The 19,401-nt window shown below is 38.3% G+C and overlaps 1 protein-coding gene across 1 annotated transcript in view; it reads left to right on the top strand.

Moving 5' to 3' along the window:
* Positions 1-19,401, top strand: part of TTN (titin) — a 284,284-nt gene that overhangs the window by 93,984 nt on the left and 170,899 nt on the right. Inside the window, exons 84-108 of the mRNA XM_066346291.1 lie at positions 19-297; positions 439-726; positions 862-1,149; positions 3,189-3,470; positions 3,708-3,986; positions 4,412-4,693; positions 4,809-5,087; positions 5,603-5,890; positions 5,999-6,277; positions 6,406-6,684; positions 6,773-7,051; positions 7,654-7,941; positions 8,088-8,375; positions 9,238-9,528; positions 11,770-12,057; positions 13,520-13,612; positions 13,734-14,019; positions 14,813-14,996; positions 15,206-15,295; positions 15,386-15,653; positions 15,758-16,018; positions 18,171-18,380; positions 18,594-18,671; positions 18,770-18,796; positions 19,216-19,275. Coding sequence (XP_066202388.1) covers positions 19-297; positions 439-726; positions 862-1,149; positions 3,189-3,470; positions 3,708-3,986; positions 4,412-4,693; positions 4,809-5,087; positions 5,603-5,890; positions 5,999-6,277; positions 6,406-6,684; positions 6,773-7,051; positions 7,654-7,941; positions 8,088-8,375; positions 9,238-9,528; positions 11,770-12,057; positions 13,520-13,612; positions 13,734-14,019; positions 14,813-14,996; positions 15,206-15,295; positions 15,386-15,653; positions 15,758-16,018; positions 18,171-18,380; positions 18,594-18,671; positions 18,770-18,796; positions 19,216-19,275 — 5,814 coding nt within the window. The remainder of the gene's footprint in view (positions 1-18; positions 298-438; positions 727-861; positions 1,150-3,188; positions 3,471-3,707; positions 3,987-4,411; positions 4,694-4,808; positions 5,088-5,602; positions 5,891-5,998; positions 6,278-6,405; positions 6,685-6,772; positions 7,052-7,653; positions 7,942-8,087; positions 8,376-9,237; positions 9,529-11,769; positions 12,058-13,519; positions 13,613-13,733; positions 14,020-14,812; positions 14,997-15,205; positions 15,296-15,385; positions 15,654-15,757; positions 16,019-18,170; positions 18,381-18,593; positions 18,672-18,769; positions 18,797-19,215; positions 19,276-19,401) is intronic.

Below are 19,401 nucleotides of genomic sequence, written 5' to 3'. Positions count from 1 at the left end.
CGATTCTTTGTACCTTAGAACCACCTTATTTTATTGAACCTTTGGAACATGTGGAAGCAGCCATTGGAGAACCTACAACTTTACAGTGTAAAGTGGATGGAACCCCAGAAATTAGAATTTCTTGGTATAAAGAACACACAAAGCTACGATCAGCTCCTGCATATAAAATGCAATTCAAAAATAACATTGCCTCCTTGGTAATCAACAAGGTGGACCATAGTGATGTGGGAGAGTATACATGCAAGGCAGAAAACAGTGTGGGGGCAGTCGCTTCTTCAGCTGTGCTTGTTATCAAAGGTGATGATTGTTTTGCTTAACAAGTCTTGCTGTCTGTTGACAGATCTATTTTCTTAAAATCATCAAAGTTTTAGTAGACTGAAATATGTTGTAGATACTTTTCTCTCTTGTAAATAAGGTTTATCTGTAATTTCTTTACAGAGCGCAAACTTCCACCTACTTTCGCAAGAAAACTGAAGGACGTTCATGAGACTCTTGGTTTCGCAGTTGCATTTGAATGTCGCATCAATGGCTCAGAACCTCTTCAAGTGTCTTGGTACAAAGATGGGGTACTTTTGAAAGATGATTCTAATTTGCAAACATCTTTTGTTCATAATGTAGCAACTCTTCAGATTTTGCAAACTGACCAGAGCCATGTTGGTCAGTATAACTGCTCCGCTTCTAATCCTCTTGGGACTGCCTCATCCAGTGCCAAGCTCATTCTCTCAGGTGAGTAGCTGATCATATCACCCTCTTCATTGTGAAGTAGCTTCCCTGCTTCAGACCAAGTTCTGCTGTCACTTTGTATCTGCTCCATGTCTGGGAGCATGAAATCTGAAGTCACCATGTCTTCATTCTTTTCAGAGCATGAAGTGCCTCCTTTCTTTGATCTAAAGCCTGTATCAGTAGATCTTGCTCTTGGAGAAAGTGGTTCTTTTAAATGTCATGTAACTGGAACTTCACCAATCAAAATCACTTGGGCCAAAGATAACCGAGAGATTCGCCCTGGAGGCAACTACAAGATGACTTTAGTTGAAAATACTGCCACGCTGACAGTTCTCAAAGTAGGGAAAGGTGACGCTGGACAGTATACCTGCTATGCAAGCAACGTTGCTGGGAAAGATTCTTGCTCTGCTCATCTGGGTGTACAAGGTACTTGTTTGAGTAAACTAGCAAGGTCTTTTTTACATTTTCAATATCTTAAAATTTAAGAGGAAAAATATGCTTGAAAGTTATGTTTAGGCTTATGGTCTAGTAGTTAAAAGTGAATTTGTGCATCCTGGACCTTCCAAATGAGGTCAAGTCTTTCAAATTTTTATTAAATATGGACTAAAAGTTTATTTTCAATGGCTAAAAGTAGAGATTAGAGAGAGGGAGCAAAAACTTTTTATAGAATTGCAAGGAAGTCCAAGTTTGAAGGGAGTTATCTTAGGGCAAAAAAAAGTTATCTCAAATGACTTATTTTCCATAGCAGTTACTAAATGAATGGATTTTGTCCCTCTAAGGGACAGCAGAGCCCCACACTATCAAGCCCATCAAGAAGAGTCGGCCCTGGCCGGTTGGCTCAGCGGTAGAGCCTCGGCCTGGCGTGCGGGGGACCTGGGTTCGATTCCCGGCCAGGGCACACAGGAGAAGCGCCCATTTGCTTCTCCACCCCCCCCCCTCCTTCTCTCTGTCTCTCTCTTCCCCTCCCGCAGCCGAGGCTCCATTGGAGCAAAGATGGCCTGGGCGCTGGGGATGGCTCCTTGGCCTCTGCCCCAGGTGCTAGAGTGGCTCTGGTCGCGGCAGAGCGACCCCCCGGAGGGGTAGAGCATCGCCCCTTGGTGGGCAGAGAGTCGCCCCTGGTGGGCGTGCCGGGTGGATCCCGGTCCGGCGCATGCGGGAGTCTGTCTGTCTCTCCCCGTTTCCAGCTTCAGAAAAATACAAAAAAAAAAAAAAAAAAGAAGAGTCCAGATTAATTATGTCAATATCTTTCCCTCCATTATCCCCATTGAAATAATCATGGAAGCCAGGGAGCTGGGGAGTACATCTATATCTGACATTATGGAAGACAACCATTTTCTTCTATAACATGTCATGGCTGCTATTTTCAGGTGTTAAATACTTAAGTCAGTTGCCTGCTGGTCAACCCATTAGAGTATTATTAAAGATTTTTGTAGTAGTGGTAGTAATGGTTTATCAATATCTTGAAATTAAAATATAATTAGATTTAGCATCCCACTTGCTCTATGGCATCTAGCTAAACATCTTTATCTCCCTAGGCTTGGTTTTTTTGTTGTTGTTGTTTTGTTTTTTTTGCTTTGGTTAATGAAGAAAGCATTGTTCTCCTCACTTGAAAGAGAAATTATTAAGGTTGAAGAAATATCTAAAACCTAAAAAAAGAAAGTGGCACTTTAAAAATATTAAGATATCTGACCCCGTTTTGCTATTCTGACTTGTCATGGTATATAACGCATCTTTGCAGCCATAGGAAATAGGTAATAGTCCTCCACTGACTCACATTCAGGAAGTAATACAACTCTTATTCCCTGTGAGCCTCAGAGTGCTTCTGCCAACACACTACGCCTCTGATCTTGCACTGCAAAAGTGATTCTTTTGCTGGGAAGAGGCTTATGCAATAGTAATTAATGTCTTTTCCTCCTTCCTTCTACAATAATTTTTTTTTTTTCCTGAAGCTGGAAACAGGGAGAGACAGTCAGACAGACTCCCGCATGCGCCCTACCGGGATCCACCCGGCACGCCCACCAGGGGCAACACTCTGCCCACCAGGGGGCGATGCTCTGCCCATCCTGGGCGTCGCTATGCTGCGACCAGAGCCACTCTAGCGCCTGAGGCAGAGGCCACAGAGCCATCCCCAGCGCCCAGGTCATCTTTGCTCCAATGGAGCCTTAGCTGTGAGAGGGGAAGAGAGAGGCAGAGAGGAAGGACAGGGGAAGGGGTGGAGAAGCAGATAGGCGCCTCTCCTGTGTGCCCTGGCCGGGAATCGAACCCAGGACTTCTGCATGCCAGGCCAACACTCTACCACTGAGCCAACCGGCCAGGGCCTACAATAATATTTGATATGCGTGCTTGCAAAAATAAATGTACTTAAAAACCTCTCTGTTCAACAGAGATTCCTCTTTTTACTTCATCTTGAGTTATATGTGCCTTTTCCACACCTTAACCTTGTGTTTTCTCTCTTGGTTCTGTAGAACCACCCAGGTTCATTAAAAAGCTAGAACCTTTAAGAATTGTGAAACAGGATGAATCTACAAGATATGAATGTAAAATAGGAGGGTCTCCAGAAATCAGAGTATTGTGGTACAAAGATGAAACTGAAATTCAAGAGAGCAGTAAATTCAGGATGTCATTCCTTGACTCGGTGGCAGTGTTGGAAATGCACCATCTCAGTGTTGAGGACACGGGCGACTACACATGTGAAGCCCGCAATGCAGCAGGCAGTGCAAGCAGCAGCACTTCCTTAAAAGTTAAAGGTCAGCTCTTACTCTTCCTTTGTGTTTTCCACATTAGCTTCTTCTCTAGTTGTCCTCTTAACTCTGTTTGATCTTCATCAATGTCTTAAAATTTTTAAAGGGTACAGTAGAAAAGTGAAATCGATGTTTTCTCTATGATGGAATGGAAAACTGATTCTTACTTGTACCTATATATTTGCAGAACGCATCCTAACTTTTCTTTCTCTTTTTCCTAACTTAATTACCTTCCAATTTTAGAACCACCCATTTTCTACAAAAAGCTTCATTCTATTGAAACCCTAAAAGGAACTGATGTTCATCTTGAATGTGAGCTTCAGGGTACTCCCCCATTTCAAGTTTCTTGGCATAAAGACAAGAGAGAACTTAGAAATGGCAAGAAATACAAGATAATGTCTGAGAACTTCCTTACGAGTATTCATATCCTGAATGTCGACACTGCAGACATTGGGGAATATCAGTGTAAAGCCACGAATGATGTGGGGAGTGACACTTGTGTTGGTTCTATCACTCTGAAAGGTTAGAGTGACTTCATTCTCTTCTGCTTACTATCTTCTGCTAATGTCTAACATTAATGTTCTGTGGGCCCCTTAGCTGTTGCCCAGTTCTTTATTACTAGCTATCTCTTACCCTTTTCCCTTTTTCCCTATCCAACTCTTTTGTTTAGGGTGCATGTCATTTCTAGATGCCACCAAATATCCTTTTAGACATATTTTTTACTAATGGGTTTGTATTGGAATTAGAAAGCTGGAAAGGAAAAGATGTTCAACTCTTCCTGCTTACTACAAACTTGAATGTGTCCCATTCCCATTCACCAGCAATGCCTCTTATTGAACATATGGAAACAACACATTATCGCTACGTTGATTCCTAGCATTCAAAGTTAGAGAAAATACTATTAATTCCATACATTATAAATCGATTATATGCCTCTTTTTCATCAGCACCACCAAGATTTGTGAAGAAGCTCAGCGACATTTCTACTATTGTTGGCGAAGAAGCCCAGTTGCAGACTACTGTTGAAGGCCCTGAGCCAATTTCAGTGGTGTGGTTCAAAGATAAGGGAGAAATTGTTAGAGAAAGTGGCAACATATGGATTTCTTATTCAGAAAAAACTGCAACCTTACAGTTTTCAAGAGCAGAAACAGCCAATGCTGGGAAGTACACCTGTCAGATCAAAAACGATGCTGGAATGCAAGAATGCTTTGCCACACTATCCATTCTTGGTTAGTACATATAGGAAGTTGTTATGAACATAAGGCATATACTTACCAGTTTCTGTGTTTTCTTTAGTTTTTCAAGTTGATTTTAAAATTTGGATGCAATTTTATTTTGTTTTAGAACCTGCAGCAATTGTAGAAAAGCCACAATCCATAAATGTTACCACAGGAGACACCTGTACCTTGGAGTGCATAGTCACTGGCACACCTGAACTCAGTACTAAGTGGTTTAAGAATGGAAAAGAACTGACAAGTGACAGCAAATACAAAATAAGCTTCTTCAACAAAGTATCTGGCCTTAAGATTATCAACGTGACACCCAGTGACAGTGGGGTGTACAGTTTTGAGGTGCAAAACCCTGTCGGCAAAGACAGCTGCACAGTCTCAGTTCAAGTTTCAGGTTGGTTGGTTAGGGTTTTGTTTCAATGTAATTATATTGTAGTTCCTGATTTGCATACACGCGTATGTGCGAGGGGCTCCATCTTCTACAGCATGATGTGAGTATGACATCCTCCGAATCAGCCAAATCAGAAGTAGCATACCATATATAGTTAGAAGAAAACCAAGTTCAAAGTTATATCTGTCTCTCCTGGAGGAATTTCCACAATGCAGGATGGCAGAAGTAAAATTTCATCCCTGGATGAGGATAAAGTGGTCTTCTATTGCTTATGCTGAAATCACTCATCATATAGTGTGTCACAACAAAGAGAAACCAAATTCCCTAAGAAGTCAACTAGCATATCTTGTTCACTGATCCTCAAGGCTTCCAATTGTGTGAACCTATAAAGAATTCTTTGATATCCTCCCCAAGGAACCGAATGGATCTAGATGTACTCCATCAGAAAGACAGTAATTCTCTTTTCAAATCATTTTATAACTTATGTTTCTTGTTTGTTTGACTTTTATTACGTTTAGACCGAACTATTCCTCCTTCATTCACAAGAAAATTGAAAGAAACAAATGGTCTGTCTGGTTCCTCAGTTGTAATGGAGTGCAAAGTCTATGGGTCACCTCCAATCTCTATTTCCTGGTTCCATGAGGGAAATGAGATTAGCAGTGGGAGAAAATACCAGACCACCCTGACAGATAACACGTGTGCTTTAACTGTGAACATGCTGGAAGAATCAGACGCCGGGGACTACGTGTGTGTGGCTACTAATGTGGCTGGTTCTGATAAATGCAGTGCTCCTTTGACTGTCAGAGGTCAGTTAAAAATACAGTGAAATAGAATTGTGTTTTGTAATTTATAAACATTTTTATCATCACAAATCAAAAATACTAAATTTTTCTGGTCTGTACTTTTTTATTTAGAGCCACCATCTTTTGTTCAGAAACCTGATGCCATGGATGTTCTAACTGGAGTCAATGTAACTTTCACAAGCATCATAAAGGGAACGCCTCCTCTCAGTGTCAGCTGGTTCAAGGGTAGCAGTGAACTAGTGCCAGGCGACAGATGTAATGTGTCTTTGGAAGATACAGTCGCTGAGCTGGAGTTGTTTGATGTAGATACATCCCTAAGTGGAGAATATACCTGCATAGTTAGCAATGAAGCTGGCAAAGCTTCTTGTACAACAAGCCTCCACGTCAAAGGTTTGTTTGACTGTGATCCCACACTTTCACAATTAACAGTTATTTCACAATTAATATATAGTACTTCATAGATCTGTCTGTATCTCTGTGTATATGTGTTTGGTTTTACATTTCCCATCTGTTTATAGCTCCAGCGAAGTTTGTGAAGAAGCTCAATGATTACAGCATAGAGAAAGGAAAATCCCTGATCCTAGAGGGCACCTACACCGGAACTCCTCCCATTTCAGCTACCTGGAAGAAAAATGGCATAAATATAACTCCCTCTCAGAGGTGTAATGTAACCACAACTGAAAAATCTTCAATCCTGGAAATTCCAAGTACCACAATAGAGGATGCAGGGCAATACAACTGCTACATTGAAAACGCTTCTGGAAAAGATTCCTGTTCGGCACAAATACTAATCCTAGGTTTGTTATGACTGTAAATCCCGATCTTTACATGTAAATAATCACCTGGCCTGCTGCCTTCATGACTCATGGTCTCTCTTGCCCACAGAGCCGCCGTATTTTGTCAAGCAGCTAGAACCCGTGAAGGTGACTGTTGGAGACTCTGCCTCTTTACAATGCCAGCTTGCTGGGACCCCTGAAATTGTGGTGTCCTGGTATAAAGGAGATACAAAGTTGAGACCCACGACCACCTACAAAATGCATTTTAAGAACAACGTTGCTACACTAGTTTTCAACCAGGTTGACAGTAATGACAGTGGAGAATATATCTGCAGAGCTGAAAACAGTGTGGGAGAGGTTTCTTTATCAACTTTCCTTACTGTTCAAGGTGATTGCGATATTTCAGAAGTGAATGAATTTGTATTTCTTTTAAACAAGATTTAAGACAATCTGATGAGGGCTTTCTTTTTAGGAACTTCTTTCCAAATACAGAATTTTCTGCTTACGTAATTTCATCTATGGCTAGTGGCTTATCTTGTTCTATTGCCTTTATAGAAAGAGACTAAGATGACTAAACCTTCAGCTGGAAGGATGATATAATCTTTTGTCTCTATAATTAAAGCTTTAAGAAAAATAAGTGACCATACTTTTAAAATCCCACCCTATGAGTGTGTTATTCAAATTGCTAGGAGGTAGTCTTGAAAAGCAGGAGAATCGGATGCGTACCTGGCGATGGACCTAAGCCAGCCAGCATCTGTATTATTGTATAAATACATATCTTTACACCCACTATGCATTAAGCTGGCCTAAAGTGAAACTTTTGCTCTAAAAATTTACATGTTTTTCTTTGTGTCCAAGTTAATTCAAGAGATGTTAATACTTCCTGATACTTTTCTAGAAATACCATTATCTATATAATAAGTACTGTGAGAATATTCAGTGAACTTGTAATGTCCAAAAGTGTTTATGACTTTAATTCTGTTCCTACAGAGCAAAAACTTCCACCATCATTTTCTCGACAGTTGAGAGATGTTCAAGAAACGGTTGGACTGCCAGTTGTGTTTGAATGTGCCATAACTGGATCAGAGCCCATCTCTGTGTCTTGGTATAAAGATGGCAAGCCATTGAAAGATGGCCCAAATGTACAAACATCATTTTTAGATAATGTAGCCACTCTCAATATTTTTAAAACAGAACGGAGCCTTGCCGGCCAGTATTCTTGCACAGCCACAAATCCCATAGGATCTGCTTCTTCTAGTGCCAGACTCATTCTCACAGGTTTGTGGATTTTTAAACTTCTTTCTTTGTCTGTAATTAAAACTTTTAGAATCAAATACAAAGTCAGGGAGACACATCATGATTTCTGTAAACTGGAGAGGTTCAGATAGGGAAACTGAAGTCTTGTCTTTCTGCTCTCCTCTTAGAGGGGAAGAACCCACCCTTCTTTGACATCCGACTTGCCCCTGTGGATGCCGTGGTGGGAGAAAGTGCGAACTTTGAGTGCCACGTTACTGGGACACAACCGATCAAGGTCAGTTGGGCCAAAGAAAACCGAGAGATACGAAGTGGCGGCAACTACCAGATTAGTTTTCTGGATAACAGTGCCCATCTGACAATTCTGAAAGTAGACAAGGGAGACTCTGGACAGTACACCTGCTCTGCTGTCAATGAAGTGGGAAAGGACTCCTGCACAGCTCAACTTAATATAAAAGGTATCGTTTATTTTACATGTGGTCTGACAAAATGTAATCATTTCACATTCTATACTAAGGGTGTAGTTTTTATTAGGACAAAAAAAATTTAGGACACATTTTTAAACAAATGACATAAAAATGATAAGAAGAAAATAAGTTTCTCTAGATAACAAGTGATCTTTTTGGCCCTGGCCGGTTGGCTCAGTGGTAGAGCATCAGCCTAGCATGTAGAAGTCTGGGTTTAATTCCCAGTCAGGGCACACAGGAGAGGTGACTATATACTTCTTCACCCCTCTCCCTCTTCCTTTTCTCTCTCTCTCTCTCTCTTTCTCTCTCTTCATTTCATGCAGCTATGGCTCGAATGATTCGAGCAAGTTGGCCCCAGGTGCTGAGGATGGCTCCATGGTCTCACCTCAGGCACTAAAATGATACGGTTGCTGAGTAACAGAGCAACCGCCCAGATGGGCAGAGCATCCCTGGGTAGGATCCTGGTCAGAGCACATATGGGAGTCTATTTCTCTGCTGCACTGCTTCTCACTTAACAACAACAACAAAAAGATCTTTTTAAATCTGTATTTCTCTAAAATTTTACATATAATACATAATATTAAGACCAACCTCATTTTATTACTTTTTTTTACAACTATCTGATTCCTTAAATAGCCATTAGTTATCCTTATTATTTATTTCTTAAATCAGCTAACAGTTTAGAATAAGCTTTGGAAGGAAGCTACAATGTTTAGGAACACACACTGATATTCTGTATTTAGTTGATCAGCATTGACTTTCAATAAAAAAATATGATATTTTTTTACTGAAAAACCTCATTTTAATAACTGCTTCTGGATTCCACTTCATATATTCTTGGGATTTCTTACAGAGCGTCTAACTCCACCAAGTTTCACTAGAAAGCTCTCAGAGACAGTAGAAGAAACAGAAGGGAATTCTTTCAAACTTGAGGGCCGTGTTGCTGGTTCCCAGCCTATAACTGTTGCGTGGTACAAGAATAATGTAGAGCTACATCCAACTTCTAACTGTGAAATCATATTCAAGAACAACACACTGCTGCTGCAAGTCAAGAAAGCGGGCATGAACGATGCTGGTTTGTACACATGCAAAGTGTCAAATGATGCAGGTTCTGTCCTGTGTACATCTTCAGTTGTCATCAAAGGTTAGTTCTTTTCATGGCCCTCAGGCCATTGTGTTTTTCTTCACTGCCCATGAAATAGTCATGTACATTTCTTCTTCAACTCTGTTGACCAAGTAAGTCATAATAGGTATAAATACATATTGTTTAAGTGGCTTACCATACTTCCATAGGTGTACTTAAAGTATATATTATTTGTACAGAGCTCAGCTAAGTAGGTGTCACATATAGACAGACTAAAACTCTTAGCTGGTAGTTCTCATCCTGAAATTATCTCATATAGAAGTCAGAGTCTGCTTTAATATTCATGCATAAGTGACAACATACATTTTTAGAAGGTACATTTATTTTTATATACTGTATTCTTAAATTTTTATCATTGAATATTTTGTTAACTTTGTTATCAGTTATATCACATTTTGGAACATTCTCTTTACTAAGTATATTTCTAAAGGATTATTGTTTGACATATGTCGTCTAAAGCTTTTAGCCTGTAAGTGAACATTAATCCTAGATAAAAGAGAATATTTGCTTAAAAAGAAAAAATAGGCAATCACTGTTTGATGCAGTGGTAGAGCATCAGCCCAGTATGTTGATGTCCTGGGTTCAATTCCCAGTCAGGGCACACAGGAGAAGCGCCCATCAGTTTCTCCATACCCCCCCCCTCTTGCTTCTCTCTCTCTCTCTCTTTTTCTCTGTCTCTCTCCTCCTCTTGCATCTTGTAGCTATGACTCGATTGGAACAAGTTGGCCCCAGGCACTAAGGATGGCTCCATGAGCTCCACGTCAGGCACTAAGAAGAGCTCAGTTGCTGAGCAATGGAGCAGGGCCCCAGATGGGCAGAGCATTGCCCCCTAGTGGGCTTGCTGGGTGGATCCCGGTCGGGGTGCATACGGGAATTTGTCTCTGTCTCTCTTCTTCTCACTGAATTAAAGGAAAAAAAAGAAAGAAAGAAAAATAAAAAATAGATGAATGATATTAATGCATATCATTATGGAAGGTGTATTTAAATACTTAGTCATAGCTTGAGGCAAAGAAGTAGAATTTATTGTTTAGGGGGATCTTCTCAACCTGACCCTCTGACTGTAATGAAGTCACCCAGATGATTATGATGAAGATTCATTAGAACCATTTTAGAAATTAACCTCCTAAAAGCAGGTTGGAATTCACTACCAAGTCTGCTGATATAGTTGGTCATAGGAGGGTGCACAGATAATAGGTTAATATCACTAATAGGCTAATATCATTGAGTTGTCTTGTTTTGGTCTTAAAATTCAAATTTTTCACTCATTTAATAAGATTTAAGTCCATTAAGTTAAAACATCAATAGCACAATGAAAAGTATGTGCCTGGCAGTGGCTTCTATTCATGATTTGCATTTCTGATGTTTTCACCATTAAGTAGATAAAACTTCTTATAGAATTCAGAGGCTATTTATCTACAGAGTTTAAAAAAAGAGTAGATGTCATAAATTTTAATCTTTACAATCATGAATATTGCTTTATTCTTATATATAGATCTCAGAACCACTGGCTAAAATTATTGCATAACACTGAGTTGTGCATGGCCTTTGTATCGTGTTGTGTTCTTCATTGATTTTCACTTGCACACTGAACTTCAACTAATAATTCCTTTAGGCAAAGACTGGGTTTTATATGCTACTATAGCTGCATTTAATAGCCAAAATGAACATCAGAGAAAAATCACATATTAAGATATGGACTCATGGATTACTCAAATGTTGGCATTCTATGCTACTATAGCTGCATTTAATAGCCAAAATGAACATCAGAGAAAAATCATATATTAAGATATGGACTCATGGATTACTCAAATGTTGGCTTTCTTTCCCAGAGGATAGGAGGAATTGCTGATCTAGATGAGCATTAGAATTCCTCATTAAGCCCTTAGATTTTAGAGTTCAGTGAAATTGCGGCTATGACCAGGTATGAGAGAGTCAGTAGTGTGCATAGAAATTATAATAACCAACAGTGTAATGTCTTAGGGCACAGATGCTTGGGAGATTTATGGCCAGCATGGCATCTGTTCTTTGCTTGTTTTAAATCCTTTATCTTTTTTATTTTTTAATTCAACCAACATAACTATTGACTTCAGAGAGAAATCAACCAGGGCACATGATCCAGCAAGCAGCGTTACCTGTTAGAGGCAAAACCTGTTTGCCTTTTAGAACTTAATATTTATTTGCCTTTACGTTCCTTTTGTGTTCCTTTTTATTTTATGTTTAAAAATGCCCTTTAAATTCCAGAACCTAAGAAGCCACCTGTGTTTGATCAGCACCTTGGTCCAGTAACAGTGAGTGAAGGAGAATTCGTGCAGCTCAGCTGCCATGTTCAGGGCTCAGAGCCGATCAGGATCCAGTGGTTGAAGGCTGGCAGGGAACTGAAGCCTTCAGACAGATGCAACTTCAGCTTCGCAAACGGGACCGCTGTGCTGGAACTCAAAGATGTGGTCAAAGCCGATGCAGGAGATTACGTGTGTAAAGCTTCAAATGTGACTGGAAGTGACACTTCCAAAGCAAAAGTGACCGTTAAAGGTACAGATGCCTCTAAAGTATCATTCAGATTAAACCAACAACGACTTACACTTACTTGCTTTTTACAATTTAAATAAGAATAAAATTAGATTTTTATAAACATCAGTTTTTTGCTCATTTGCAATTGATAGCCTCCTTATTATAATAGAAGTATTAGGTAATTTAATGGAAATAATTTCAATGAAAATTGTCTGAAATTGCCCCAAGTTCACCATCATATTTCTTGAACCTGTGTTCACCATATACAAGAGGGTAAAATTAAGTAAAGTTCTTAAATGATGCAGTAGTAATATGACATAAGGTAGTTTGGTGTCATTGCCCTGGCAGAAATCTGGATGATAAAGCCCAAGTCTAGATATATAAGACTAGAAAGCCCGGCAGTCATACGAAATGACCGCTGTTCTAGATATTATAAATTGTAATTAAAATGATTTGTGCAAAGGTGTCTGCTAATTCAAACTGAATTACCCAGGGCAGGTGGCAAGGATGCCCCTTTGCTTACTGCCCCACCGGGTTTCCCCTTCTACTTGCTTAATTGTTTAAAGTAGAGTGCAATGAAGGAAACCACTGGTGGTACATTTCTTAAGAGCCACCGGTAGCTCAATAAATAAAGGTGATTTAAATAATAAAATGTTAATTCACATGTCAAAGATCTCTTTGTACACAACATTTCTTGTGTAGATCTTTCCATCATTTTTAAGCTCGCCTTGCAGAGGACCATCAATTATTTTTAATTTTACGTCCATTCTTTCACGAACTCTTGAACAGGCAACATAAAGTTGACCGTGTCCAAATGCAGGCTCAGGTAAAAAAATGCCAACATGCTTAAGCGTTTGGCCCTGAGACTTATTGATAATCATAGCAAAGGCAAGTTTTATAGGAAATTGTCTACGTCTCAATTGAAACGGCAACCCTGTTTGAGATGGAGCCAAATCAATTCTTGGAATGACATGTATTTCACCTTTAGAGGAGCCAGTCAAAGACTTAGCTATTATGACATTATTTTTCAATTGGAGAACCTCTAGTCTTGTACCATTGCAAAGACCCCTTCTGGTGTTAAGATTTCTTAACAGCATAATAATTGCTCCAATCTTTAACCTCAATTTGTGAGGTGGTATGCCAGAAGGTGGGACTATTTGAATGCCGTGGCAACTTCACCCCATTGGCTAGTACAGTTACGCAAGCAACCAATAAGCTATCGGCAACAAACAGACACTTAAGCCGCATATAATAAAGATTTGATACTGATATGACTGTAGTTCAATTTACATGTGACAGCTACAATGAATTATAAATGCATGTGAAACTGCTTTATCTTCTGTCATCCACTCTCATATATAATGAGTCCTAGAATGCACAGTAATTTTTTTTCTGCCACACTCCTAAAATTTCCTTTACAAAGTCAGTTATTTACTACAATTTAAGGTAATGATGATATCAAAGCATGTAATGTGTTTTATAGACAAACCAACTGCTGTCCCAGCAGCTAAGAAAGCAACAGTAGACGGGAAACTCTTCTTCGTATCAGAACCTCAGAGTATCAGAGTGGTAGAAAGTAAGTACTTCATGAAAAGCACATCTTCATCAGTTTGGGACATTTTTACTACTGATTTAATTTTGCGAAAAGTGATTTGGGAAAATTTAGTTTTTATTCATTTGTTTTCATTATTCCTCAGAAACCACTGCAACATTCATTGCAAAAGTTGGCGGTGATCCAATTCCTAATGTGAAATGGACCAAAGGGAAATGGAGGCAACTGAACCAAGGAGGTCGCATTTCTATCCAGCAGAGGGGTGACGAGGCAAAGCTGGAGATCAGAGACACCACGAAGACTGACTCGGGGTTATACCGATGTGTTGCTTTTAATAAACATGGCGAAATCGAAAGTAATGTTAACCTACAGGTGGATGAAAGGAAGAAACAAGAGAAAATTGAAGGAGATCTTAGGGCAATGCTGAAAAAGTAAGTTTAATAAAAAAAATGTAATTTTCTACTCACAAAAGAGATCTCTCAAAAGGCATGGGCCATCCCCTCCAAAATTCAGATTGTGAAAGAACATAAACACATGGACATTTTAACAGAAAAAAATAAGCAAATATACAATATTTGGGTGGAGGTTAGTGGTCCATTAAGATCGATCTCTGAAAAATCATTAGAAAGTTTTGAAAATTATATTTTTCTTAAAATTTTAAACAAAGGAAATGACCTATATAGAAACCTGTCTGTGAAATTTTTGATTCCATGTATGATTTCTCATGCTTTAAATCATTTTCTAGATCAACTATTTTGAACATTTTTATAATTACCAATAATTTCAAGATAATTTATGTTTCAACATAATTATTAGATTATTACATTAATCAACATTTAATTTCCACATACTTTTCTCATGACATGATTTATCCCTTATTAATGCTTCCTATTGCTGTTATTTCTTTTCTTGTAATTCTTTCATTAGCCTCTTCAGTTGTAAAGTTTATAAAAATGTTCTGCTATTCTTTCCTTCTTAATAAAACTCTTTGATCAAATTTCTGGACTTTATAACAATGTTACAATCTCAATGTACTCCATTTCCACACTCACTTTTAATTGTTTCACAGTTAACATGATAAAATTAATATTTCTTGTGTAAAGGACACAGAACAATTCCTTTGTGAGAAAAAAATCTTATAATGACATTTATAATCTCGGAATGATAGATAATTCAAAATAAGTAAAAGACAGGTGATTTATGTTTATTTCTTATTTTACTTAGGACTCCAGCCTTAAAGAGAGGATCTGGGGAAGAAGAAGAAATCGATATCCTAGAACTTCTCAAAAATGTTGATCCTAAAGAATATGAAAAATATGCTCGCATGTATGGAATCACTGACTTCCGCGGTCTTCTTCAGGCATTTGAACTGCTAAAACAAAGTCAAGAAGAAGAAACACATAGATTGGTATGATCTTTTGTAGATAGTATCACCTTTAAAAATTCACATCTGAAACCTCTAATATATGTTTTGAATTTCCAGAACCCTACAGTTGTAAAAGATCATTTAATATAACCTAAGCATCATCAAGAATGAAAACTGAATATAATCATGAATCCTCTAATTCAAATTTTATTTCATATGTAACATTTATCCTTTTTTTTTTTTCTTCTCAGGAAATTGAGGAAGTAGAGAAGTCAGAGAAGGAAGAAAAGGAATTTGAAGAACTTGTATCATTTATTCAGCAAAGACTGTCACAGACAGAGGTAAATTAAGGATGCTAGCAATAAAGTGAAAACTATTAGGGATTCTAACCGAAGGAATGACTAATGCATTTTAATTCTTTATTCTCTTAGCCTGTCACTCTGATCAAGGATATTGAAAACCAGACAGTTTTGAAAGATAACGATGCTGTGTTTGAAATTGACATTAAGATTAATTATCCAGAAATCAAGCTGTCATGGTACAAAGGGACCGTAAAACTGGAACCCAGTGATAAGTTTGAAATAAGCATCGATGGTGATCGACAGACACTCAGAGTCAAAAACTGTCAACTTAAAGATCAGGGAAATTACAGACTGGTGTGTGGCCCACACATTGCTAGTGCTAAACTAACTGTAATTGGTAAGTAAAGAGTTTTACTTAAAAATAAAGCTGTGGGATTAATTCACTGTTGAGCATATCTGCCTAAGATATTAAGGAAAATATGTGCTGTATCACACCAACAGAGCCCGCTTGGGAACGGCATCTGCAGGATGTTACTTTGAAAGAAGGCCAGACTTGCACCATGACATGCCAGTTTTCTGTGCCAAATGTTAAATCTGAATGGTTCAGAAATGGCCGAATCCTTAAACCCCAAGGTAGACATAAAACAGAAGTGGAACACAAAGTCCATAAACTGACCATTGCAGATGTTCGAGCAGAAGACCAGGGGCAATACACCTGCAAATACGAGGACCTCGAAACTTCTGCAGAGCTCAGGATTGAAGGTGGGTAGAAGACTGTGGCTGGAGTTATTGCAGCACAGGTAGAGGCGAGTGGTGTGCAGGACTGCTGCAGGCCGGTATCAAGCACGTCTCAGAGCGCTGCTGTGTTTTCACTTCCCAACACACATACTCAGAGCATTCACTCGTGTCTCACCGTTCATACAAAATCAAAAGGGAAATATTCACATGAGTGCCAGTTTTAGGCCAGAGGCAGATTTCAATCTAAGCTAAGACATGACTTCCTAACTGTTAAATTCCACAATTCTGCTAAATTCAATAAATCTTTTCAATTGTAAATTTTGTGATTCTCACATTCATGAATCTGACTCCCAGAAAGAAATCTTAGGAAGGAGCAGACTTCATGGCTATATATCTAGAAGATTGAATATTTTGTTTGTAGAAATTAATTTGACTCTTTCTGAATGAAACTTTGTAGATAAAATGAACAGAATTTATGTGTGATTATTAGTTATTTTTAAAAAATAATTATTCCATGTGAGGATTATATTCCAACCTTCTGAATTCCTGAAGTAAAGTGAAAGCCCAAGATTTAGAAACGAAAATATTTATTTTCTAACCCTTTGTTTATATGCATTATCTGAAGTTACCTTTGGACTGTATTGAGCAACATTTTAACTAGAATGCATTTTAACTAGAATGATAGCATTGACTTCCAGTTCAGTTTTTGATGCCCATTTATAGTTGCTGAAATATGACTATATGACTTCTTATATACATACGTGTTTCAACATCTCTGGCTTGCTTTACAATGAATACCAATGCCTGATTGTATTTTAAGGTTAAAAAATTTTAAACTGTTTTCATTTTAAAGGATCCAGTTGAAACCATTCATTTTTTTTTCAAGACAGAGAAATACAGATAGGGACAGACAGACAGGAAGGGAGAGAGATGAGAAGCATCAATTCTTCACTGGGGCACCTTAGTTGTTCATTGATTGCTTTCTTATATGTGCCTTGATGCCTTGATGGGTGGGGGGTGGCTGCAGCAGAATGAATGACCCCTTGTTCAAGCCAGCAACCCTGAGTTCAAGCTAGCCACCATGGGATCATGTTTATGATCCCACGCTCAAGCCAGCCACTCCTTGCTCAAGCTGGTTAGCCAGTACCCAAGCCAGGCAACCTCGGGGTTTGTACCTGGATCCTCTGTGTCCCAATCCAATGCTCTATCCACTGAGCCACCAACTGGTGACCTGTGGTGGGTCAGTGGATAAAGTGTTGACCTGGATCCCTGAGGTCACCAGTTCAAAACCCTGGGCTTGCCTGGTCAAGGCACATATGGGAGTTGGATGCTTCCTGCTCCTTTCCATTTCTCTCTCTCTCTCTCTCTCTCTCTCTCTCTCTCTCTCTCTCTCTCCTCTTTAAAATGAATAAATAAAAATAATTTTTAAAAAACCATAAGGTCAAAACTTAAAAAGAAAAAGAAACCATTTATCTTTTTAAAAATAATGCATATTTTACTATGATCCTGCCAGATAAAAGCTAACCAGGGTGCATATGACATCTAAGGTGTTTATGATGCTGTCCCACATTGTCTGGACTTCCAGATAAAATTTTACGTAAATGTTCAGCCACTTTCCTACTCAGCACCCTCCGTGCTCAGGGGTAGTCTCCTTCAGCACGCCCGCAGGTGCTTATGGAGCGTGTTTTAGAACTCTTAAAAATGAATCTTATGAAATTTAGAAGTGCATATTTCTTATTGAATTTAAATGATTTCACAAAGAAAGTTATACATGTCAAATAGTAAACAGTTCAGATCCTAAATAGCAAAATTATTTTACAGAAGAAAGAATTTCAAAAAAGAATATAGAGTAAAATTAAGTTTATGTTTTCTTTATTTTGAACTTCCCATTTTTACTAATATTTTTAAAGTATCGTTTTACTTTTAGGTTATAAGCACCTTTGATAATTGCCTTCCTATAAATATTTTAAGGGCTTCATTATACTTTGCTACATTAATCCTATAGGAATACATTTAAGTATTAGGTTAATTTTTTTGTTTGTTTCTGATGTAAATAAGTGCATCATCTTCTTGTTTTATATTTTCAGCTATTTTCCAATTCCCTAAAAGATGGGGAAAATACGGTGAGAGAAATTTTCTATACAGTCTAACTGTGGCTCTTTCTGTATTTAAACAGCTGAACCAATTCAGTTTACAAAGCGTATACAGAACATTGTGGTGAGTGAGCATCAATCTGCCACCTTTGAGTGTGAAGTGTCCTTTGATGATGCCATTGTTACATGGTATAAAGGACCAACAGAACTGATTGAGAGCCAGAAATACAACTTTAGAAATGATGGTCGCTGCCACTATATGACCATCCATAACGTGACCCCAGATGATGAAGGTAATTTAATTGACAGTGTCCTTGTGAATATATAATACAAAACCTGTCTGTTTTATATATTTCTACTTGTTTACACGTACACTCTGTATTCTATATAGGATCATTGTTATTTTTTAAGAAAGAGAAGTATAACTAATACATGCTATGTTTATATAAAGAAGTGTTGTTGACAAATATATTAGAAAACAAAAGTTTGCTGATTCTTTTCCTTAGGTGTCTATTCAGTAATCGCTCGACTGGAGCCAAGAGGAGAAGCGAGAAGCACAGCAGAGCTGTACTTGACAACTAAAGGTCAGAACACGCCCCATTAAGGGCACATTGCAGTCTTTGGAACAAAAACCCTGCCAAGACAATTCTAAATATAAAAATGGTACTTTTTTCTTTTGCAGAAATCAAATTTGAGATGAAGCCTCCTGGTAAGTTTATTTTTTTAAAAATCAATCCTTGCTAACAATACATTCAGTATAATTTTATAAATAAAAAATAAGTCAAACCAAAATGTATAGAAATATCTCTTTTTTCAATAAATATTTTTTAGGGAAATAATACAAATGTTAGGCTTTGAGAGTATGTGAAATTTGAGATAAGGTCTCATTCAGCTGATATCTAGGATCATAACCAATGGTATGGCCACAGAACAAATATCAATATTTTCACAGAGAATACACTTGCCTGTATCACTGCATAGAAAACTCACCTATATATGGTTTGTGTCTATACATTAGGTTCCGCTGTTGGAAAAACCTAACAATCAAACACATCTTATTTATTAGTTGTCTAATAAATATGTGTCTTTTCAGTCCCTCGATGCTTATCATTAAATGTCCCTTTTCAGATATTCCTGACTCCAGAGTTCCGATCCCTACCATGCCTATCAGAGCAGTGCCACCAGAAGGTAAGATCCAAGACCAAAACACCTGGGCTCCGAGCAACAATGTCCTACCACTAAGAAATGACCAGTGCCCACCCACGGCAGAGAGCAGGGACAGATTCTTTCATGTTGCGCTCATCACTGTGTAAC

Source organism: Saccopteryx leptura, chromosome 7 (genome assembly GCF_036850995.1).
Source record: "Saccopteryx leptura isolate mSacLep1 chromosome 7, mSacLep1_pri_phased_curated, whole genome shotgun sequence".
Classification (NCBI taxonomy): Eukaryota; Metazoa; Chordata; class Mammalia; order Chiroptera; family Emballonuridae; genus Saccopteryx; species Saccopteryx leptura.
Note: the sequence above shows the minus strand (reverse complement) of the source record. Positions and strands in the feature narration are given on the sequence as shown.